This window comes from Martes martes (assembly GCF_963455335.1).
Source record: "Martes martes genome assembly, chromosome: 16".
Classification (NCBI taxonomy): Eukaryota; Metazoa; Chordata; class Mammalia; order Carnivora; family Mustelidae; genus Martes; species Martes martes.
The window spans coordinates 43,233,990-43,257,957 of record NC_137904.1 but is presented as its reverse complement, the minus strand read 5'-3'; the positions used below and the strand labels follow the sequence as shown (position 1 = coordinate 43,257,957).

Genomic DNA, 23,968 nt, shown 5'->3' with positions numbered 1-23,968 from the left:
GCCTTGGGTCTGTGCAAGACCCACTCTGCTTTCCCTTGTCCTGGTCAGGGAAAGCCAGGTGTTCTTGGCATGCACCTGAAGGTTGGAGGGGTTGGCAGAGGGGGCACAGAGTGATGACAAGATGTTGTGCTCCCTGGTATAGAGGGGTCCATCCCTTGGTATGCCAAGGCTGCAGAATCCTACCAGGGCCTGGGTCACCTTCAGCTCTGATCTGAAAGTCCCTGAGCAGCCTGAAGTGGAGACAGAAGAGCCCTACCTCCCCCTAGATGAAATTCTAGTCCAGGGAGGTCTCCACCTGCACAATAGAGAATAAATACCATGGGATGATTTGAATTTGGGGAAGCCCCAGTCTCAGAGGTGGTCTGCAGTAAAGTTTTAAATTTCTGCCCCTGCCCCCACCCTTGACTCCCTCTGCCCATTAGTGCCAGAGTTGAGAGGAAATGGACACAGATTAAGAGTCTGGAGACCTGAATTCCATAGAGAGCTCCGCTAGGAGCCTGCTGTGTGGTCCTGGAGAAGTACCTTTCCTTCTCTTGACTGGAGACATCATCTGTGACTGATGGGCTGGAACTGCATGAGCTCTTGCATCCCTACTAGTTGTCAGCCCTCACACCTGTCCTGCAGCCCCCAGGTCTCTCACCTGCTCTGTCAGGAAGGAACTCTTTCTGCACAGACACAGCTGGCAGAATAAAATTCTTAATAATGTTAAGCAAGAACTCTTGTAGTTTCCATTTTGCACTGAGACCTGTAAATTACATTGCAGGTCTGGCTTGGTATCATTTGGTCTAAGCTAGGAGACCTGTCAGTCACATCAGGGAGGGACACCAACCCTGCTCCAGACCCTCACCAGGCAGAGCCCTTAGTAGGTAGACCATGTACCCAGCCAGTATGGGGTTGGGTTTACTAGAAGTCTCCTGCAGTCATTCAGAGGACTGAGTCCCCATTCCTGCCCCTCAGATCCCCAGAATCTCTGGTTCACTAAGATCCAGGGGCCCATCCACCTGGCAGAGTATGGGAAGTGATCAGCTAGGTACTCATGCAGTTGGAGACAGGAAAATCCCTGAGGGGAAGTGTTCTCCCGGTTCAGAGAGAAGACGCCTTCAGAGCAGGGCCTCAGGGTCTCGCTTAGCTTAAAGAAGCCTCCCTCCAGTGCGCTGAGATCTTCCTGGAGCGGCAGGCTCGTCACCCCTATCCAGCCGACGTGCGCCCCAGCCTCCTTTAGCCCCGCCCAGGCCAGCGAGCCCCGCCCCTGCCCTACAAGCCCCGCCCCTCCTCCCGTCATCTCCACCCGGGTCCCACCCCCGGATCTCACAGTCTGGCCCCACCACTCCAGCCCCGAGCAGATCTCCCTTACCACCCCGCCCCCCGCCTGAGAAAGTCCGCTCGCCCCGCCCCGGCCCTGAACCGGCCCGAACCCGGCCCGGACCCGCCCCCCGCGCCTCCGCCCCGCCCCCCGCGCCTCCGCCCCGCCCCTGCCGGGTCCCCTCTCCCGCAGCACTACACCTTAGCTGGGCGGCAGTTGTCCCCGGTCAGGCCTTTCAGCACCAGCCGCTACTCCACGCTCTTCCTCCCCCGCGACCTGCAGCGCCTGAAACTCCGTGTGCTCTCGGCTCAGGCCCAGACTGGGTGCAGGACAGTGGTGACCAGGACCCCGCTCCGCCTGCTTGGACACGACTTCACTCAGCGGGTCCCCCACCCCCAGGCACAGAGGCTCCCTTCTGGGTCTTGGCGTCCTGTGCCCTCCCTCAGGTACCCTTCTCCAGGGGAAGATGATCAGGGCAGGTCTGGTGTGGGGATGCCTGGGGGGCTCAGCTCCTTAGTTTCCAGTGGGCACTGAGGATCCTGAGGTGGGGGGGGCAAAGGGGCACCTCCTGTCACCATGAGTGGCTGTGATAGAGGACCAGGAGAGCCCCACGGGTGGTTGGGGAACAGCTGAAGATAGGGGAACTGGGCAGAGGATGGAGCTGGGAGGGAAAGCCTCATCTTTGTATCTGGCACATAGTAGTAACTCAATAAATGTCGAATGAATGAATGGGCTTGTGGTGGCATCTCTTTTGGCAGCTTGGGGCCTCACTCTGCTTGGTTTTCTGCCTTCCTGGTTTAGGACACGGATCCTCACAGGCAGTGAGGATGCTGGTGACAAAGTCCCTGCAAGATGAGGTGAAACCCCTTGTAGTTGGAGCTCCTCTTGTCTGATGGGGGAACTGTAGCCCTCCTGTTGGAACAAGCTGTTGGGTTGCTTCTGATTTTGAGGCTGGTATGCCCTCCCTCTGTAGGAGAGCTCAGTGTTGCACTTGAAATGTCCGAGTGTGAGCCCAGGACAGGAAGGGTGAGGGCTGGGCCCCACCTGGTGCTCCCGGGTACCCACAGTTGGCTCCCTGTTCACTTCCTCTTGTAGATAATGAGGCTTTGTAGACGCTCAAGTCTCTGTGTCTGGGGTAGGTCTTGGTGTCCCCAGGTTCAGAGCTGCCCAAAGAGAAAAGATCTGTTTCTTCCATTAGTCTGGGGGTTCCCTGAGAGTTAGGTTAATGTCTCTCCCCCTGAGACTGGGAGCTCCCTCAGGGCCTCTCCAGGCTCCTGCTCCACAGGGCCAGAAAAAGTTGGTGGTGCGAGGGCTGAGTGAGGGACTTCTCTTCTCCCACCCCTACCTACAGCCCGCCGGCTCCAGAAGCCTGCACGTGGGTGCCAAGCTTCGTCCTGCCCCAAACCTACCCGGTTCTTCTGCATCAAATATGTGGCTGGGCTCTCTTGGTTCCTGGCAGCTTTGTTCCTGGTTCCCGCACATCCTGGTGGGAGTGTTGGTTTTGACAGAGTGCATCTGTACCAGCCAGAAGGGCGAGAAGCAGCCAGCAAATATGAAACTGTCCAGCTGCCTGCTTGGCATCTCAGAACACAGGTTCTATGATCCTTGGTTCCCGGTAGAGAGAAGGATGGGGGAGAAGCCGGTTATGCCACTCCTTCCTGCTGGCCCAGTGGACAAGTACGACCCAGAGGTCAGCGTTCAGAGGGAAGGGCTTAGGGGTTCAGCCACTGTTGCTCCAGGTGGGAGCATTTCCGAGTATGTGGAGCCCCCGATCTGTCCGGTGTCCTGTAAGGCACTGAGCTCTCATGCACATAGCCTCTCATGTCCCCTCCCACCAATTTCCAACTCAGGGACCCCAACTGACAGGGTGAAGGGGTCTCTCCCTGGCACCTCCCCAATCCCCCATCTTTGCCCCCTCTTGTCCTCCCTCTCCTGCCCTAGATCCCAAGAGGGAAAGGAATTTGAGCCAGAGGGGGCCACGGGGAGAACTAGTAGATCGCTTTTGCTATCCAGAGATCTAGGACCCTTCCCGACCTGGGTTCCAGGCAAACTTTCCTCCCTGGATCTTTTCCTATCCTGAGCTTACCTCAGGGAATTGGTGTTAAGTGTCCAGATGAGGGAACCAATTCTCTGCAGATCTTAAAGATGCCGTTTCTGCTGCTTAGGATGACAGAAAGTCAAATGAGGCTCCAGAGATGGGCATAGATGACAAAGTCTCAGGGCTTCATCTGTCCCCCAGCCTCTCACTCCCGAGGGTCTACACGGTCTGTTTCCCAGCATCCAGTGAGACGTGTCCCAGCCTGGTTTCAGGAATGGGTAAGTGAGCAGAGGCAGACAGTGGCAGGGGAGAAACTGATGGAGGGTTTGATGGGGTTGGGGCCAAGATTCCAAGGCCCAGGCCAGGGTGTGGCTGGGGTGCAGGTTGAACTGCAGCCTGAAACTTTCCACACCCTCGTTCGTTCCCCACCCCAGTGCATCCCTGGAACTGGGGAGGCCCACGTCTCCTGAGAAAAGAGGGTGGGGTGGGGGGTCCCAGGTGTTTCTGAGATGAGTCAGATTGAAGCTCTCTGGATGATATGAGGGAGCTCAGCCTTGGAGGGGTGGAGGGAGCCTTGGAGATGGCAAGAGGAGGGGTGGGGTTGTTGGAGAGGAGACAGGGAAGTCAGGGTGGGTCAGAGGAATGGGGAGGTGATGGGTTCCTCTGTGCTTCTCCGCCCCATCTACTCCAGGCTCTGCCCCAAACTAGGTGGAACCCTGGTTCAGTGGTTTTATCTTCAGCCTCTATTGGGGTTCCCATGAGCTTCCCCTTGGGAAGATAATCCTACACGGGGGCAAGGGATGGGGTGTGTTGACCTCTTTGGTCCCTTGAGAAGCCCATTTGGTGATAGGGATATCTCATAGGGTCCCCCTCCTTTAGCCAACTTGGTCTCTGCCACCCCAGGAATTCTTTCATTAACTTTGAGCACATCTAGTTTCTCTGTACCCCCTGCTCAGACTCCCACTGAGAGAAAAGACAGATTGCTAAGAGGGGAACAGCTCTCTCTCCCTTTGCTTCCTATGCCCCATAACAGGTTGGAGGCTGCCAGCTGATGACTGATGCTTGGGCATTGCCCTCTTCCCCCTCCCCCCTTCGTCCCCCCTCCAGCCTCCTCCCATCCTCCATTCTGGTTCCATCATCATTAATTCATAGGCCCTGGCATCCCTAGCAGATAGACTCTGGTGTCAGGAGCTGGGAGGTAGGAGGGGAGAGAGGAGATGGCATCCAGCCCAGTGGGAGTGTCCACCACCAGGTAAAGAGCTCAACACCCTCCCACTCCTCATTGTCAGGCCACACGCGTTCAATGAGATGGACAATAAGGAAGAGATCGCGGCCTTCATAAAAGTGACTTTATTGAGTTGTCCAGGGATATTTTTGGGGTGGGAGACCTCCTAATCCCCATCCCCCTCTAGTTCCCAGTGACCCATCTTTAGCTCAGAGATAGAAGAGACCACTCTTCTCCCAAGGGAAAGGGTTCAGAAAGCCTGTCAGTGTATAAAGGAGAGAGCGTGGAGCATCTCTGGAAAAGGAAGCAGGGCCCCCTAAGGCGGGAGGGTCCCCAACAGAGGACAGAGGGAGACGAGCCGGGCTGAGAGAGAGGCAGAAAGTGAGGGGGGAGCTTCTCAGGAGAGGTAGAGAGAGGAGAGCAGGAACCCACAGGGCCCGGCCTCTCCTTGCCTCTCTGTGCACCCTCTACTCCAGCCCCCCCGACCCCGAATTGTCTTGATTGCTGCCCATGCTTTCCAAGTTGTTTGCACCCTCTTTGCCTTTGTCCACCACCTGGTACCCGGCGTCCTCTGTCTTCTGCCCGAAGCCCTTCTCATTCTTGAAGAGTCGGTTCAAACATCCACACAGTGAAGCTTGGCCATCACTTCCTCCGCGGTGTTCCTACAGCCGCCTGCCCCCAGCTCTGAGCGGGCACTGCCATTCTCTGTTCCGCTGCCCCCCACCCCCCCAATGAAGACTTGGGAGCTTTGGGTCTCTGAGTCTAGCACAATTCAGACACAGGGTAGCCACCAAAGACTCCAGGCACCACAGAGGGTGTGGGTTGAGAGAGTGAGAGATTGGGTTTTTAGGAGAGAGGGAAGAGGAAGGGGGATGGGATTTGGGGGATGGGACGGGACTGTGGAGGAGGCAGAGAGGGTCAGAGGAAAAGAGAGGGCAGAGGGGGTGGAGGGTAGGCCAGGTCGTCAGAGGGGCCTAAAGGGGTGGCCCCGGTCCTCAGACCATCGTGCTGAGCGTGGAGGAGTCCTCTGAGCGCACGGGCAGCCCCGGGGCCTGCTTGAGGGGACGTCGGGTCTCCTCCCGGTTCTGCCACACGTAGTGCGCCAGATAAGCCCCAACCAGCGCCAGCCAGCCCCCCATGGTGACCAGCAGGGCCACATCGGTGCTCCGCTGGGCCCCGCCCCGCCCCGGCCCACACAGCTCTTCCCGCCCCGCCAGCGGCAGGAACTCCTGCCCCACGAGGTCCGGGCGGGCTCCGGAGCCACACACGATGCCTGTTCCGGTGCCCGGGGCCAGCCTCACCTGCCTGAGCACCTCCTGGAGGGCACAGTCACAGTGCCAGGGGTTGGCGGACAGATTCACTTGGATCTGCAGGCCCACGAAGGCCTCTATGGGCACCGAGGCCAGCCGGTTGGCAGAGAGGTCAAGGTGGCGCAGTGTGCCCGCCAGGCCCCGGAACGCGGCCCCCGAGAGGTGGGCAAGGACATTATGGGACAGATCCAGCTCCTCCAGGACAGGCAGGTGCTGGAAGGCTCCAGCTGGCACCGAGGCCAGCCGGTTGGCATCCAGGTAGAGCTTGCGTGTGTCGTTGGGGATGCCGGTGGGCACCGCGCTCAGGCCTGCCTGGCTGCAACGGAACGTCCGCTCACCGGCTTCTTCGGCCGCATAACAGCCCTGTGGAGGTGCGCGGGGACCAGACTCCGTGCCACCTGGGCCTATCACCAACAGGAGAGACAGCAGGTGACCAGCTGGCAGGAGCATGGCTAAAGATTGGCATAGTCCCGGAGTGGAGTAGGAGGAGCTGGGGAAGAGAAGCCCCATAAAGGAAGAATGAGTCAAGAGAACTCCATTCCCCACTGTCAGCTCTCTCTTCTGGAGGTCTCCCATGGGGGCTCTGAGGGCTGGGACCTCCCTTCGGGGGTTCACTCAGGTCTGGGTGACTTTTGCTTCTCCTTTGGGGTTTAAGTCTCATTTTTCAGGCCCTTTGGGTAAGAGGTCCCCTGGGCCCGAGATTCTCCTAGCATCTCTTTGTTTCTGGAAGGTTAATCTCTAAGTCTCTTGGTCCAAGACCCTGTTGGTCACTCTGGGTCTGGGGGCTTCCACGTCTCTACTTCCACCCATGTACTAATTTTTCTTGTTGGAATAAAGTCTTTCTCTGCCAGCCCAGCTGGGTGGGCCCCGTAGGCACCAGAGGGCCAGGTTGTCACTCATATGAAGGGGACAAGGAAGACAGACCAGCGATCGGATTTCAGGGTGTTCAGCTAGGCTAGGTGACTAAGACCTGCTTTCTCTGCCCGTCTCCCCCTTTTCCTGGAGCACCCACCCCTCCGCCTGCCCCAGCTTTGTCCTCTCCACCCCGCTCTTCTCCCCCCCACCCCACCTGCTTCCACCTCCTCTCAACCTCTCACCCCTGCTGGTGGGAGAGCCTTCTCCTGAGTGTCCTCTCCCCGGAAGTAGTCTGTCTCCCTGCTGCCCGACTCCGGAGACCTGCTTCCTCCTCCAGAAACCCTATGTTCTTGTAGCTGCTGGAAATCGGGGGCTGGGGCCCAAGAGTGTTCGGTTTCCTGGCATGTGACTCCGGGCCCCAGGTGTCAGATACCTGAGCCATGGCCTGGCCAGGAGATGCCAAGACAGGGCAGATCCTGGACCCTGATGAACACTGCCATGGGGAGGCCAGGCCCCAATTCCTTTCTCTGTCTCGGGCTCCCCTCCCAAGGCCTTGACATCGTCATTTTCTGTCCCTCTTCTCTGAGCCAGGGCTGAGACTCTGCCTTCTAGAACCTCTGCTGCTTACAAAGAGCCTGGTCCAGCAGATCCCGGCTTGGCAGGCCTGGGGTGGGGGTAGGGGGACAGAATTGGTGTGGGCCCCATCTCACATCCACTGCCTCCAGCAGCTGTCTCCCCCAATTCCATCCCGCCCCCACTCTCCTTTTCTGTCCTTCTACTGTGCCCTGAGCCACCTTCTTCGGTGGTAAATGAACTTCCCTCAGCGTTTTCCTTGGAAAACTTGTCTTTCTCCGGAGGATCTCATCTCCAGGCTCCTCCCAACGCTCTGGCCTAGTAGAGGGCGCTGTGGCTCAGTTTTCATTTATCTGCACAGATGGTGGCTGGCCCCTTCAGGGCTTGGAAGGGCTTCTTCCAGGTGTCTGAAGTCTGATATGGTCCCCTCAAGTTTTCCTGTTGATTTTCTGTTTTGGTCTGGAGCTGACTCTGGTTGTCTTTGTTTGCTGGAGCCCTGGGCTCCCAAGTTGGTCCTTTTAAGTCTCGCTCACGTCTGGGAGCTGGGGCGGGCTTGTTCCCCTGGCCTCTTGATCTCAACCATCATTTGCAGCCCAAGCAACCCTGTTTCAGTGCCCTCTCCTAAAGCAGGGAAAGAGAATGGGGGAGTGGGGTGTTCCCTCCTTTCTTTTTTTTTTTTTTTTTAAGATTTTATTTATTTATTTATCAGAGAGAGAGAGCGCAAGCGCGCACATGAGTGTGAGCAGGGGGAGGGGCAGAGAGAGAGGCAGGCTCTCACTGAGCAAGGAGCCCGATGCAGGACTTGATCCCAGGACCTCAGGATCATGACCCGAGCCAAAGGGAGATGCCCAACCCACTGAGCCACCCAGGCGTCCCAGGAGGCTGAGGTCATATGCTGTGGAGACCCTTCTAAGAAGGAAAACCTCCCTGGATTTTGTAAGAGACGATGAGTGACCAGAAGCCGACACGTAATTTCAGGGCCCAGTGCAAGATGAAAACATAGGGCCCTTGTTCAAAAACTGTTCAGAATTTCAAGATGGCAAAAGCAGATTGTAAAACCAAGCATAGGACCCTCCTCAGCACAGGGCCCGGGGCTCTGTGGGACTGTGGAGGCCCCGCGCCCGTGAAGCTGGCCCTGGAGGTGACCTTTGATCAAGCAGTTTCAGAAGTGCCATGGGGCCCGAATCTGCTATTGGATGATATCATCTCTGGAGACAGTCACCACTGACTCATGCTGTGACATCAGCAGAGGCATTTCTCAGACTCACACTTGTCCAAGAAATCAGATAAGATGCATGTCCTACACATGGGCAGAAGCAGCGAAAATTTTGTCTGTGGGTTCCTTGTTAAGTTGCTCGCTAGGCCCGCTGCCACTGAAAACTAGGGCGTCCATTTTGGGATTGTGGCTGAACGTGGAAGAGCAAACGTTTGGAAGCCTACCCCTCACGCTGTTCTCCTCTCACGCCAGGCAGGAGTTTAGCTAAATAAGACGCAAGAAGTGAGCCTGGCTGTTGACAGAGTGATGTCCTTCTCAGACGAGGGCAGCTATAGAGAGCGAGCGGGCCTGGGGCGCCCAGCATGGCGGCGGGAGGAGAAGCAGGCAGTGTGCGTAGACAGGAGAGTCCCCCTGGAGCATACATGTGGCTAATGGAGGGTGGCCAAGGGCCGTGCTCAGCAGTGAAGGAATGGAGAGGAAGGGGGAACCACGGGGGAGGTGCTCAGTGCAGGCTGGGGGTCGACGAGGTTGGGGCAGCATTTCTTCTCTGCCATTCCTTCCTCCGTTCAGCGAGGATTTCCTGTGGGCCTCGTGTTCCAAGAACTGTGCTCATTGAAGGGGACACAGGCCCTGTTCTTCACCTGGATCCATTAAATTCAACTCTCTGTGGCTTGGGTGGGGGGGTGTCTAAACACCGGTATTTTTCAAAAGCTCCCGAGGTGGTTCTCATGTTCAGCTGGGAACAGCCAGTCTGGAAGGAAGATGCGGACATGTTGATACGTGTTTCTACAGGCGTTCCTGTGATGTCTGCTGTGTGTCCAAGGAGCTTTCAGACCCAGAGAGAGCAGGATCTGCTGGCTGTCAAGTCCGCGTTGCCATTTTCTCTCGTCCCCCTTAGGGCCTTTCAGCGGGGCCTGAGAACTGAACTCGTAACACAGATCAAGGGGAGAAGAGCGCACACATATTTATGTAAGCTTTATGCAACCCAGGAGCCCGGTAAGGAAACGAAGACCCCCAAAAGTGGCAAGTTGTGAATACTTTCATGCCAGGTTGAATAAAGAGAGGCAATATATGGAGAGGCTCAAGAAGGATAAAAATTATTTTTAACAAAGTCTGTTGGTACAGAAGTCTCTCAGCTTTGACTCCCCATTGAATGTTCCTTTTCCCCTGGTGCTGAGAGGACATTTTTCACATGGGAGTTTTGTCTCCTGTTTTCAGGGGAAAGAAAAGGGCGGGGGGAGACTAGAATACCCTTCTTGCATCTGTTGTTTTTTTATGTGAACCGAGCTCAAAATAATCTTAACGCCAAAGTGGCATATTTTGGGGCGGCGTATTCTGCCCCCTTCAATATCTGTTCCTGATTTCCTTCTTTTATACCACCCGCCGATTTGGGAGGAACAATGTACTCGATCCCTCCTGATAGAGCCTGATCAGTCCTCTCCATCTATCAGGAATCCTGTTGCCCATTTTCCCAGCCTCCTTTGTGGCCGGGGGTGGCCCAGTTCAAGGACATCTAAGGGGAAGTCTGCTGAAGGGGTTTCTGGGACCGTCTTTGGTTTCTTTATAAACGAGGATGGACTAAGCCCTCTCCTTCTCCCTACTGCTTTTTCCCTGCTTTGAACATGGAAGGTCAACAATAGCTATCCTGTGACCATGAGGCAACAAAGGAGGAAGGAAAGATCAAGAGTATCACTGAGAAATCGGCCTGAATATCACTGAGCCACTCAACCAACACGAGCAACCACCTGCTTCTTTCCTTATGTGAGAAAAATAAACCCCTGCTTCAGTGATTTTCAACTCGGCTTCACGTTAGACGAGGGGAGGTTTTGAAAGCTTTTGGTGCCACGCCCACCACAGAGATTCTGATTAACCTTGGCCTGGCCTGTGTCCAGTGGGTGGGGACTTTTAAAAGCTCCTTAGGTGACGCTCCTCGCAGAAATCTCCTCTCAGGATCACTCCTTTGCTTGGGTTTTCTGTTGCTTTCAGCTGGGAGCATTCTTACCTGATATACTCACTTCCCCAGGATATCAGGAAAGCTATCCTAAGGGGTGACATCTGTGCTGAGTCTTCAAGGCTGAGTGCATCAGGTGGAGGAACAGAGTATGAGCAAGAGGAGGGGAGCATGAGAGGGTTTGGTTCTCCTAGACTGTAGAACGGAGGGGTGGAGAAAGGCTATGGTTGACGTGGAAGGAGACCAGATCCTTGTGGATTGTTAAACTGGGACTTGATTTAGCGGTAAAGGGTTTTAAGATTAGCTTTGATGTTTCAATCACTTTCTGGTTGTGTGGAGGGTGCATTGGTGGAAAAAAATCCAGTTCCTGGGACAGTCCAGGTGGGACGTGGTCAAGGCCTGAGTGGAAGCTATGGTGCAGGACCAAAGGAGCTATGACTGGAGTGTTCCATTCCTTGCGGTGGCTTATGGGGTGCATGGGAAAACCCCTGGGCCGGGCCCAGGACCACTTTTGCCATTGGGTACCTCCCTCTCCAATCCCCTTGGACCCTTGATTCTCGGGACCTCATGTTCTCTGAAATCCCTTCCAGCCTGATGTTCAGTGTGTCTGTGATGGTGGGGCAGGGAAGAGGTTGAGCCATGGCAGGGCCTGGGCTTCCAAGTGCAGGACCTAGGAGAGATGCCCACCCTGGCTGGGCTGAGTCCCAGCTCCTCCCTCCAAGGGCAGTAACTCCATGCCTCTAAGATGTGACACTGGAGGAGAGAAAGTAGGCCTCCAGATCCCTACCACCCTGATGTGGAAAGCACCCACATAGAGAGGGATAATTGAAAGGAAAGGAGGAGGGTTAGCTACTTTACCCAGTATGTCAGCCGGGGACTCATCTAATACCAGTTTACTGGGCAGTTTAGGTGGTGGGGGCGGGGGTGAGCAACAAAAGCCTTTGCTGGAAAGTTCCTCGTGGGAAATGGCAAAGGGGGCGTACACCCATCCATCTCTCATTTGTTCAAAACACACCTCCTGGGCCTCTTAGACATTGGGGATGCAGAGAGAGGTAAATGTCTCCCAGACAATAGAGGAAGCCAGACTTGTGCACCTGATAGCTGAGGTGTGGGCTCTAGCTGCAGTGTTTGCAGAGGGCAGAGGAACCCGGAGGTCGGAGCAGTAGACTCTGCCTGGGCGGTTGGGGAAGGCGTCACAGAGCAGGTCACAGGTGAGGGATGGCCTTGCAGGATGAATAGGAGTCGACCAAATGGAAAAGGCTAGGGGGAAAAGCACTGTAGACTAAGCTAAGAGCCAGAAAGAGAAAGATGTGTTCTGAGAATGGTTAGGAGCTCAGAGAGGGTATATCTGGGATGTGCAGGTCAATTCTATCCTTCCGCTAACATTCACTGGGAATCCACTGTGCGGAGGAAATGCCTGAGTGAGACACAGAGCAAGCAGCCTAGCAGGGGAAGTGGGTGGGTAGCACATAAATATAGTACCCTTGGTGCAGACAGAAGTCTTTACAAGGCACCTGTGGGAACATGAGGTCCACACTAGACAGGGGGTGTGGCCGGGAAAGGATCTGCGGAGAAATGCCACTACCTTAGCTGTGGGACCTCGGGCAGAATATCTAAACTTTCTGCGCTGCAATTTTCCCATTTTAAAATCAGGATGATAAAAATACCTACCACACAGGGCCGTTTTAAAGATTAAAAGAGCTTATACATGTGAAGCCCTTACCCCAATACCTGGAACACAGCAGACACTGTGTAAGTTAGCGGCTGTTATTAGCTGTGGAGGAGGGGGCATTAGGTCGGGGAGGAAGGTGATCTGGGGCAGTGGCCCCCTCAGGATTTCTAGAGAGGTGGGACCTGCTAGGGGTAGTAATGCCATTGGACGGGCACCAGAGGAGTTTTTCTTAAAGCCACCGTTTTCATAGTTGGTGCCCTTTTGATCTGTAATATTCGCAGTTTTCTAGCCTGTTTTTTTTCCACGGGAGAAAATGCCAACAGTCCCTGTCAAAGAATATGCAGATTGAGGGGTGGCTACAGAACAGCGCTGCTCTTGGTTCCCAGAAGGAGGTTCTGGTTCCCAGGCCTTGGCACTGGGCCCCTGGCCGGCTCAGCCCTTTCCCTCTGCAGCCCCAAATAGCCAGCCACAGGGCTGGGTGAGGGGCGGAGAGCGAGGGCCCCCTGGCAGTGCTCTCTGTTTCTTACCAGCTCAGTAGCTCTTACTCAGTGCCTCTTTGTCTGCTCAACGTCAACGCCCCCTCCCCACCGCTGCCACCGCAGGCCTGGGGGTGCCCTCCACCCAAACCCAAACCCCATTGCCAACGAAATCAACAGCTCTTTTCTTCTTTGCACTTGGCCTGGGCGTGCCCTTCCTTCAGGAAGGAGGGAGGTGAGGTAGGGGCAGCAGGCGGGTAAAAGAATGAATTGGAGGGGAGTAGGGACCCTGCTCCAGCCCCCCCACCGCCCCCCACCCGTGGTCAGGGAAAGGGTCTCCGTTTCTGGACGCTCCACCTCCTCACTTCCCACCACTGCCATCATCTCGGGAATGTGTTCCCAGTTTATGACCCCGCCCATGTTTGCTATCTCTGCCCACACGGTTTGTATCTGCGGCAAACAGAGGCCTCGCCACCCCGCCAGATGGAAACGCCAAGGCTGGGGAATGTGTCTATCTCAGCCGACTAAGGAGCTCCCAGAGGGCAGGAGAGCCTGTGAGAGTGGCTCCCTCTGTTTTCAAAACACAGTTCATAAAAAACTGAAAACACATAATCTCACATTACACGAAGTCTGAAACTAGAGCGTGAAGAAGTTCGCCCGCAACCCCTCCATCCAAACACAAGGTCTGTTTTTATTTTGTTGAATTTCCACAGCCTGGTGATGTAGATGCTCAAACACCATTCAGATGTAGACTGGATGAGTAACAGGTAACACAGAGGACTTACTAGGAATTGCTCTAAGTGCTTCACATTTAATCTTTAATGAGGTGGGCGTGATCATGATCATCCCCATCTCCACTTAGAAACGTAGTAACTAAAAAAAAAAAAAGAAAAAGAAAAAGAAAAAGAAATGTGGTAACTCAAACACAGGGAGGTTCAGTGACTTGTCTAAGGTCACACAGCTGCTGATGGCAGCTGGTGCTGGGATTTTTCTTATCATCACTGTCACTGAATATGCAGGCTTATAAAAGCTTTTATTACAGACAGTTTCAAACATAGAAAGGTAGAAAAAATAACATAAGGAATCTCATGTCCCCATCTCTCAGTGCCAGTAATTACCACCTCATGGCCCACTTTATTCCCTGAAGTCCCTAAGCCCAGGTTATTTTGAAGCAAATCCAGTCAGCACATCATTTCCATCACATATATTTTAATATATATCTCCAAAAGAAAAGGAAGACGTTTTATTTTTAAAAATCACCATAAGACCATATCATGCCTTGAAAAGTATTATTCCTTAATATCATCGATTTGAATAGCCAGCATTCAGATTTAACCGATAACTTAACACTTTTTTTTTTTTAAGTTATCTTGCTTGAATCAGGATTCAAATATGGTCTTTGGTAGATACGTTGCTTAATTCGTTTTAATCTGTAAGTCTTTCCCTCTCCTTTCCCCCTTTTAACTTATTTGTTAAGGGATTGGATGTTTGTTCTAGTTTCCCTTTTCCTAGATTTTGCTGACTATATCCCCAGGGAATACTCATGCTATTTTTTCCCCGTAATCTTTTCATATAACCCAGCAAACATTTTCCCAAACCGCTGTGCCATAACCAAGCTATGCCGTCCAATGGATATACTATAATATTTTTCTTTTTTAAAAAATTATTTTATTGATTTATTTATTTGACAGAGAAAGGGAGAGAGACAGCACAAACAGGCGGAACAGCAGAGGGAGAGGGAGAAGCAGGCTCCCCACTGAACAAGGAGCCCGATTCAGGGCTCCATCCCAGGACCCTGGGATCATGACCTGAGCCAAAGGCAGACGCTTAACTGACTGAGCCACTCAGGTGCCCCTCCATAATATTTTTCTTAGGCATTTAGGTTGCTTTCTGTTTTCCACTATTATAAAAAACAACAACACAGGAATGAACATTCTCTTACAGAGTACATAGGGTGTACCTCCTTAGAATATGCTACGAGAAATGTAGTCATGGCTCTAAAGCCGGAGTGATTTCTCATCCTCTTGGCACATATTACCAACTGTTTGTCCACAGGGTTGTGCATTCCCCAGCACCACATAAGAGTGCTGTCACTCATTCTGAATAGTACTTAGGCCTATTCATGGCTGAAGGATGTTTGGTAAAGACAGGGTAATTAGGAGGGCAGAGAGCTAGAGAAGGAGTAAGATGATGACAGGGACTCAGGCTAAATTAAGCCGAAAGTGATCTACAGTTTACCACAGACCTAGAGTGAGTCAGAACTCTGTTCATTCCCATTGTGGAAAAAAAACAACAACTCGATAACAGGAGTTATTAATAGGGCATGGCATGTCGGGTAATCTTTCCGTTAGACTATGCATTAGTCAGGCCCTTATTCGAGACATGGATCCAGAGAGCTCGATCAACTTGAGGGCCGATAGAAGAATTCCAGAGAAGAGTCGAAGGAACTAAGCAGGCTCAGTTAGGAAAAAATAAGATCTTTTTTGCCTCAATGCTGGGAGGTTTCTGTAGAAAGACCAATACTCAGTTGTTTGCTTATGGCTTTAGAAGGCTGACTACAAAAAGGGGCTCCCATGAAGCAGGAGAAACCTTCATATAAGGTAGAAGTTTTTCAGACTCTGGGGTGGTTATTTAAGTCTTGGGATGAGCGCTCTTCAGCCACTGGCCCTGGAAATATTTGAGAAGCTTCCTGTTCTCCTGCTCTGAGTGGTTCAGGTTTCCACGTGCTTCCTACTAGGTGCCTCTGGGAGCCCACCCCAGGTTTGTGATGACTGTTTCCTGGCTGTCGCCTGGAGAAGGGCAGGTGAGGTCTCAGGGAAGTGCTCCCCAGTCTTCCTGGGCCAGCATTCTCCCTTCTGGCCCCTCTCATTCATTCAGGGTGTGGTTACAGCCGGTCAGTTGGCATGTCATGACGTCATCTGACCCTTCTCTTTGAGCCCTGCCATTCAGAGTGGACTTAGAAGCGGGTGGAGGCAGTGTAAATGACTCAAACAAGGCCTTTTTGGTGACGTGAAGAGTGGGACTGACCCAGGAGACCTCAAGGCCATTTAGTTCCACCTCCTACGGTATAGCTTCCTACAATGCAACAGGTGCTTTACCTACATTCTTTTGAATTCGAGCAACCTTGGAGGTGGGGTTTCACAGAGGTAGCACTGAAGGTCAAGATAAGTTATTTGCAGGGGTCATGCTGCTGGCGAAAGAGAGCCTATGTTAGGCTAGTCTGGCAATAAAATCTGTGCCGTTGCCTTTGGGGCGTGTGGCCAAGAAAATTGTGGCCCAGAGAGGTGGAGCCTTCCACCCAAAGCCACACAAGCTAACCAGAGACTAGAACTCGGGCTCCTAACTATTTATCATGGAGTCTTCGCAAGACATGTGGCCTCTTCTGATGCCTAATGTGGGGAGGCCGAGGATGTGGGCTGGCGGGCTGGCTCAAGTTAACTGAAAGGCGACCAGGCTCGGGACAAATGCTGGGTGTCCATAGGCTGCATTCTCGGCCCTCCAAGCTCTGTTTCTAACCAATGTCATGAGAAGCCAGCTTCCATGAGGGCCTGGAAGGGCAATGGACCCGGGTAGTCTGTTTCTCGTGAAGCCAATATATGGCCAGGACAGAGCCAGCGAGGCGTAGTGAAAAAACTCTGACATGGGGTCAGAATCTCTGGGACCCAGCAAGAACCTATACCAAGTCACTTAAAACTCTGAATTTCCTGATCTCAAAACCAGGCAAGAATAAACCGCGCTTAAAGCGCGCGGATGCAAAAGCGGGAATTGCTACCCGCCAAAGCAATACCATCTGATACTAGTTTCGCGTGCTACTGAAACGTTTGGCCCCGTCGCCCCAGTAAGGCCAAGACTGCAGCGAGGTAGGGGGAGACTACAACTCCCAGGAGGCACCGGGCGGACCCGTATGCGGGCAAAAGGAGAAACTACAACTCCCAAGAGGCACCCGGCGGGCCGGCTCTGGGTGGTGACGTTGCGGGGCCGGCGCGGGGCGCTGATTCGGCCGGAGCTGCCAGCGGAGTGGCTGCTGCGGTGGGTTGTTACAGCTGCTGGAGCAGCACCGGCCCCGGCCCCGGCCCCGGGCACCCCTCCTGGGCCCTAGACGGCCGGCCCTGTACGGTGAGTCCGGGCGAGCGGCTTCGGGGTGGCCGAACCGGGAACCTCTTCTTGGGGCCAGAGGCGGGGCGGTAAAGAAGGTGGGGGCTGCTGGGGAAGCGCCCGGGCTAGAGGGAACCCGGGCAGGGTGAGCGGAGGTGGAAGGGGGTGCATCAGCCGAGGGGCTGCATCAGCCCAAGGGATGCCCACAAGGGAGAGTGGGGGCGGAAGACCGAGTCTGGGGTATCGGGAGGAGTGCTTGGGCTGGGGGAGGGGGCGGGGAGAGGCTGGGCTTCGGGGATAAAGGTTTGGCTGCCTCCGGGGCTGGGTGAACGCGTGGAGGTGGGGGTGGGGCTACGGGCCGGGCCGGGCCGGGCTCCGAGTGCGAGGTCCCAGGCAGGGGAGCGGAGCGGGAGGCCCCTCTGGCGTGAGGTACCGCTCCGAAATCCCAACAATAGCATAGACTCCACCTCCTCGTTTCACCCCCTTCCTAGCTAGTGGGGGTTCGCCCCGGTACTCGCCGTCTTTCCACTCCCAGGGCCCTCGCCATTCTGGGAGGCTGGGCCAGAGCTGAGAGGTGTGCGACTGTGGCCCTGCGGGTTGGGCGGTGGGCAGACTGAGAATGGCATTGTGGAGTGCTGCCAGGGTCTCCCCGTTGGACTTGGATGTTTTGTGCTCCTCATCTAGAAGGCGAAAGGCTTGCTGCTTAAAGGGCTGCCTTTACTTGAGGGAAAGAATGGGAAGCGCTCACCTGGCAGCTGTCCTGGGGAGCACTGTGGCCCGGGCTTAGGTGCCAGACTGACAGGCTGGGCCGGGATATTTGTGTGCGGAGCCGAGCGGGGGCGGGGTGGGGGGAAGGAGTAGAAAAGAGCTACCAGCAAGAAAGTAGTTAACAGTACAGAGTTGCTGCAGGCTTTGGTTTGAGACAGGTTATGAAACCACATCAGGCACTGCCACGGCAGCCACCTGCCAGCTGGGGCAACAGAACTTTTCGGCCTCAGCTGCTGTAGACTTACTCTTCCTCTGCCAGGTTCTTCTCCCTATCTCTTCCCTCTGGGTGAGGGGCAATTTTTTGTTTGGTTGTTTTTTATGAATAGAAGTGGTATGTACCCTTAGTCACACAAACCTCTTAGGAGTGCTTTCTGGCTGCCAGTCGTTTCCTTAGTTTCTTGATTTCTTCTGTCTTTTGGGGGGTCTTCTGGGATTTCTGCTGCGGGGGCAGCTGGTGTTCGGTCTTCAGGAATACACTTCTGAGGGTACCAGTTAGGTTCTAAGTCTAGGCCCCTCCTAAACTCTTTGATCTTCACTGAATGCCCTGTCTCAGCAAGAAAGAAGTGTGGGGTGATCTGGGATTCAACAAAGCCATTGGTACTGCTGCACAAAATATGAGGGACAGCTACAGGTCTCTGCACTCCTACACCTTTGTCTATCTAGGTTAGGGAGAAGTGGAGCGGGACAGCAGTTTCTGATCAGACTTGGGGAACTCTATGTCTCTCCTTAGTCAAAATGCTTCAGAGGCCTTACTTAGCCAGCTCCCCCACTGCCCCAGGCTTTTGCATAGTAAGCGTCCCAGGAGCCGTGTTGGGGCAACTAAAGCTCCAAGGCCCTGCGACGGTAAACAACCAAGCTAGTTCTGGTTTTCTAGTTCCTTGGGTTTCTCCTTAGGCCCAATTATCCAGCCTAATGGGCTGAGCTGATGGGCCCCAGGAGCATTACTTCTAGGATGCACCCTGGGCCATCTCATGCATGTTTGCATGTGGGGAAGGTGTGTTGTGGGTCCCATTTCCCCTGAGGTCTCTTAGCTTGGAGCTCTCTGAGAAGAGGAAACTTGTTCTCATTATTCTGGAAGTAAGGAACTGATTCTTGAGAATCCTGGCTCCCACACAGGCTTGGCTGTGATCCTAGCCAGAGATAGATAGCAGCTGAATCTGAGGGGGGTTGTTGCAGCAGGATGAGGGATATGGCCTTCTGGGTACTTTCTGGATACCGCCTTCCAGGACCCCTTTCTGCACCCCCAGGAAAGGTGGGGTTGTTACCATGGTGATGACCTAAGGCCTTTATCAGGCAGGACCCTCCCTCACCTAGGGAGGTGAGTCTTTTCCCGCCTCCTGCTGGTTCCTGGGCCCTTGGGGATCTGGGGACAGCCGAGTTCTAGACAAGGGGCTGCTTGTTCCCCTCCTTATGTGCATCCAGGAATGCAACTGGGTTGTATTGTTTCTGGAGCATCACGAGCAGCCCTCCTGGTTCCTTGTGCTGCAGGGCATCTGCCACTGGAGCTGGGCAAGGGAAGGCAGGTGCTGGGAAAAGAGGCCGAGGTGAGGCTGGGCTGGGCAGGGAGGAAGGGGGAAAGGAGGCAGGCCGCAGGTATGGTGTTTGTGTCCTAGGGAGGGGTGTGTTGATATGGGTTTCAGGGACTAGAGTGCCGTAGATGTTGGCTACGTTCTCCATCCTCGCCCCTCCTATGGTGGGAAAAGGGCCCTGGTGGTTTGGCAGCAGATTGGGTGGCATCACAAGGGTTGGCCTGAGTGGCTGCCAAATGGATAAAACATCTTGCATGGGTTGTTTTGTGTCACCAAGAAAGAGGCCTCCAAGTCTGGGCAGAGGTTGTCCCTAGTCTGTTGTCTTCACTTTTCTTCCTTCTCTCCCTCTTTCCACTCTGTCAGTTCTCCGGGATCAGGGTTGGGAGAACTCCAGGATGGGAGAATTAGGGGAGAGGATAGAAGCAATGACCCCTATAAATTGCACCTGCTGCTGCCTGTTCTCGCGGGCCCCACCCCCTTTTGTTCATTCTCATGGTTTGGGGAGCTCAGAAGTAGGAGATGCCCCATATCAGGCCCTCAGAAGACTGTCCAGAGCGCTTATGTTGCGTGATTCTGAGGGGCCAGGCCTCTTCTCCTCTCCCCCAGACCTTGTGGGAAGAGGCCCCTTATGGGAATGCTCTGGAAGATGAGATTGGGGAACAGGCAGTGGTTTCTTTGCCCTGGGCTGGATGCCTTTTGATGACCTATCCACCCAGGCAGTCCCAGTGCCTGGAGGGGCACCGTCCAGATCTGCCGACATGTGGGGCGGCCTGGTGCTTATCCTAGCCAAGCAGTGGGAAATGAATGGAGTTAAGTCCACACGGCCCTTCTTGGGCCTCTTTGCTGGAGAGTCAAAGCAGCAGAACACCTGGAGTTCTTGGGAAGAGCAGAGCCTCCCTCCCTGCAGGATGTGGACGGTGTGAGGGGGCAGGGAAAGCGGTGTGACCTGTCTCACCTGTGCTGCTTGTTCACAGAGCAGTGGCAGGAGAGGGGCGGCAGGATGAACGTGGGTACGGCGCACAGTGAGGTGAACCCCAACACGCGGGTGATGAACAGCCGTGGCATCTGGCTGTCCTACGTGCTGGCCATCGGGCTTCTGCATGTCGTGCTGCTCAGCATCCCCTTCGTCAGTGTCCCTGTGGTCTGGACCCTCACCAACCTCATCCACAACATGGTGAGGGCCTGCCTGCTGCCTACCCAGGCTCTGGGGGCTGTGGAGGGGGAGGAGCCCCCTCAGCCGTGGGCCAGATGTCAGGGTGATGTGCTGACAACATCTGTCCCCGGACCCCAGACGCAACTCTCCTCTCAGCCTCCCCCCAATTTCTGGGTTCCAGCCGTGTGCACACTGAGGATGAAAACCTGCGGATCTGTGCACATCCCCAGGACTGGGTGGCTTGTGGACCTGGAGGGAGGGCCACTGGGAACGGAACTAAGGGCTCCAGAGAGTCCCCAGGACCCAGGTGCCCAGCCTGGCACAGAAATGCCCCTCTCCCAAGCCCAGATCTCCAGCCATTTTCCACTCCCGCCCCTCCGCTCCCGCAGCCCCTGCTTGCTAGCTTGTGCTCTGGCAACCAAGCAGGGGCCATCAGCTCGTCCCCTCCTCTCTCGCACTGGGCCAGACGGGCATTTCTGCAGCTAAGTTCTTCTCATGCCTTATCCTCATGCCAGGCCTGCCCTCTCACCCAGTGGGTCCCCTTTGTCTCCTGCCAGGCTCCCAGCTGCTCCATCCTGACCTCCAGCCCACAGCCCTCTGCCCTGCAGAGGGCAGCTCCACATAATCCAGATCCCACTTCTTTGACTGGGGTAGCGGAGCTGAGGTGGAGGGCCTTTTGCTTTTTGTGTCCTCTAACGAAGGCCCCTCCCCCCAGGGCATGTACATCTTCTTGCACACGGTGAAGGGGACACCCTTCGAGACTCCGGACCAGGGCAAGGCGAGGTTGCTAACCCACTGGGAGCAGATGGACTATGGGGTCCAGTTCACAGCGTCTCGGAAGTTCTTAACCATCACCCCCATCGTGCTGTGAGTGCCTTGAGTAGAGAAGGACGCCAGCAGGCGGGCCAAGGCCTGGGGAAACCTGGGCCCTGCCAGGCTTAAACGTGCCCCCGGATCTGGCTTTTGGCATGAGAGTGAGCAGAGGACGGGAAGTTGGAGTATCCCTGGGTCCTCTGCTGGGCTCGGGTCTTGCACCTCCCTGGCCCTGTCTTTCACCAAATGGGTCTTCCTGCCTGGAGTGATGTCAGCCCACAGAGCTGGGGTCAAGCAAGGGGATTGGGTTGGGAGGGACCTCTTTAACTGGGGCGATCTTGCCATCCTGCTTCTGTTCTGGGGGGTCTTTCCCATAACTCCTTAGCTATCAGGGATCTGCCACTCCCCACCCAGGAGTGAGGGAAGAAGGGCTCCTCCAAACAGAGTCTTATGCCTCTTCCCAACCTTCCCACCCAGGTACTTCCTCACCAGCTTCTATACCAAGTATGACCAGATCCATTTCATCCTCAACACCGTGTCCCTGATGAGTGTGCTCATCCCCAAGCTGCCCCAGCTCCATGGAGTCCGGATTTTTGGAATCAATAAGTACTGAGGGCACAGCCCCATCCCCTGCCTGGCTGGCGGGGGAGGGTAGAAGCCTGTGCTGTGACGCTGAAGACAGACGGAGCCTCTGGATCCTGCTAGAGATGGGGGTTGAGCCTCTGGGCCCTAGTTTGCCCCCTCACTTCCCTTGGTAGCCGACTTGAAGTAGCTTGTAGTGGGTTTTGGGTGGGCCCCCCCCCCAGGTCTCTGACCCTTTCTGATATTTTTGATCTTTTCTTTTTGCCTTTTGGATAGAGACTTCATGGGGGCAGTCATGGAATGGGCTGGGCTCCCGGCTGAATGCAGACCTGTGAGGTTGGGACAAGAGAAACCCCTGCTCACTTGCTCATCCTCAGACTGCTAAAGCACTTTAACCCCTGCAAGGGGAGCAGGGGGGACGGTACAGCTTCTAGATGGTTTTACTTTAATTCTTAAGTCTTTAGGATGACACTCAGTGCGTGCTCATATATGTAAAAGCAAGCGCGTGATGGTGCCCCATCCCTCCGGGTGGAGAACTGTCTATTGAGTCTTGTGCTTTTGGCAGCTCCCCTACAACCCACCCTGGGTACTGGATTGGAGTGGGGAGGGTCAGGAGAAGGCAGGTGTGGCTGGTTGTGGCTGGCCTCGTCCTAGAGGTGAGGGGGCCGTGGCCGCTCTCATCTTGGCCCTGGTGGAGGTGGGGAGGGTGTTTGGGGCAGGGGTGGGGATGGTGAATTGAGACTTGGAAGAAGGGGCCACATAGCAGCAGAGACCGGTGTCAGGGAGGAGGATGGGGATAGAAGCCAGACCTAACGTTGGTCTTTGGGAAGTGGTCAGGTTGGGAGCAGGCTCAGAGAGTTAATTTCCCCATGGCCTGGTGGTGATAATAGGCTGGGAGGTTATGGGGGGTCTAGAGCTCCTGAGTTAGCGTGAGGGGTGGGGAGGGGTGGAAGAGGCCTGTGAGTCATGGTCAGCACGGGTCCAGTTAGACACTGCCTTATGCAGTGGTGTGAGGGGCATGGGGGAACTGGGACATGTGAGTGGACAGGCCCTTCTGCAGCCTCCACCTCGTAACCTCCTCATGCAGTACCTGTGGGGCTTTGGGGCCACCCCCACATGGGGTGGGCGTGCCACAGAGTGGTCCCTGCCCAAGCAGAATAGTAGGAGTCCGGAGTGACCCACGGGCGCTGTCTCCTCAGCCTGGGGGCGGGAGATGCGGGGCAGGAGCCTGAGTGTGGGCTGGAGAGGAGCTGCCTTTCACCCTTTCCAATCTGGCCAGGGTCTATGTTACTTTTGAAAAGGAGTGGGTGCCCATGCCCCCTCTCAGTCCCTTGAGGGAGGAGGGAAGCTCATTGGTCCTGTTTCCTGCCTCCTGGTTCCCCTGCTCCCCACCCCATGTATCATAGGGAACTTTCACCTCAAAATCTTTCTAAGCAATGTGTGAATAGGATTTTTACTCCCTTTGTACAGTATTCTGAGAAATGCAAATAAAGGACAATGTGTTCCTGTTTCCCCTGAGTCTGGCCTCTGCTTCCTGGAGGGCCCCGGGGGAAGGGGCAGGGATTTGGGCCGAGGCTCCCACTGAGGGCAGTGTGGGAGCAAAGGGGACCCTCTGCCTAGGCTCTGGGACTGCCCCTCTTCCTGGTGCCCTCCCCTGGCAGCGCCAGCCTGAGGGGCTGGGAGGGAACTGGCAGAGGCAACAGCAGGCCAGAGGGCAGAGTTCTTTGTGACCTGGCATGGCCATTCCTCTGTCTGAACTTACACCTCTGGTCTCCTGGGGCTGGCTGAGATGGGCCGTGCTGGCAGAGGGATGGCTCGTGCTTGGCCAGGAAGGGGGTCAGTGATTCGTGAATGAAGCCCGAGTCCCGAGGGGTGCCCAGTCCTTTCCTCAGGATGCCCTCCCCTGTTCTCACTTCTCTTCCCTGGGAGTTCTGCATTTCCTCCCGGCCTTTCTGTCTTCAGGGGAATCCGTGCTTCCTCTCCTCTTCTGGAAGCATCCGTGGGGCAGGGAAGATGTAAGCCTCCAGGTCTTGTTTAGGCTCATGGGTCCAGGAAAGGAGGGAGTCCTTTAGTGAAGGAGCTCTGGTCTTTGAGGTTCTGGACCTTTCATTGTGCACTCTGCAGTGTCCTGTGCTAGTCCTGAGACAGGTGTGAAGCCCCAGGTAGAAGGGAGGAGCCACCCCTGGCAGTTGGGGCCCTGTCTGGCACTGCCAGCGGCAGCGTGCTTGGAGTGGGTGTTGGGAAGAGTTCAGTGTCTTTGCCCAAGTCCACCAAGTGAGGCCTACACAGTGCTGGGGGTAGCCAGTCGGCCACCTGGCCGACTGAGGGTGGGGGAGCCCTGGGAGCTTCCGTGCACTCGCAGGAGCACTGTCAGGGTGAGGGGCTGGTGCTCAAATCCTGCTCTGCCCC

General features: G+C 55.1%; 2 protein-coding genes across 5 annotated transcripts; one reads left to right on the top strand and one right to left on the bottom strand.

Moving 5' to 3' along the window:
* Nucleotides 1–5,561: 5,561 nt before the first annotated feature.
* On the bottom strand, nt 5,562–6,386 carry LRRC3C (leucine rich repeat containing 3C; the record flags this gene model as incomplete). Its single annotated transcript, XM_080827428.1, has 1 exon — nt 5,562–6,386. One exon carries the CDS (start codon nt 6,384–6,386, stop codon nt 5,562–5,564), a length of 825 nt encoding a protein of 274 aa, XP_080683554.1.
* A 10,192-nt stretch (nt 6,387–16,578) lies between these two features.
* Nucleotides 16,579–23,077, top strand: ORMDL3 (ORMDL sphingolipid biosynthesis regulator 3). Of its 4 annotated transcripts, none has more exons than XM_080826431.1 (4): nt 16,579–16,735; nt 19,986–20,185; nt 20,880–21,031; nt 21,455–23,077. In XM_080826431.1, the coding sequence occupies exons 2-4, from the start codon at nt 20,012–20,014 to the stop codon at nt 21,588–21,590; spliced, it is 462 nt and encodes a 153-aa protein (XP_080682557.1). In that variant the 5' UTR covers nt 16,579–16,735; nt 19,986–20,011; the 3' UTR covers nt 21,591–23,077. The 4 variants fall into 4 exon arrangements, with proteins under 4 accessions (XP_080682557.1, XP_080682560.1, XP_080682559.1 ...); XM_080826434.1 differs by having other exon boundaries at nt 16,631–16,735; nt 19,991–20,185; XM_080826433.1 differs by lacking the exon at nt 16,579–16,735 and adding an exon at nt 17,107–17,143.
* Nucleotides 23,078–23,968: the final 891 nt, after the last annotated feature.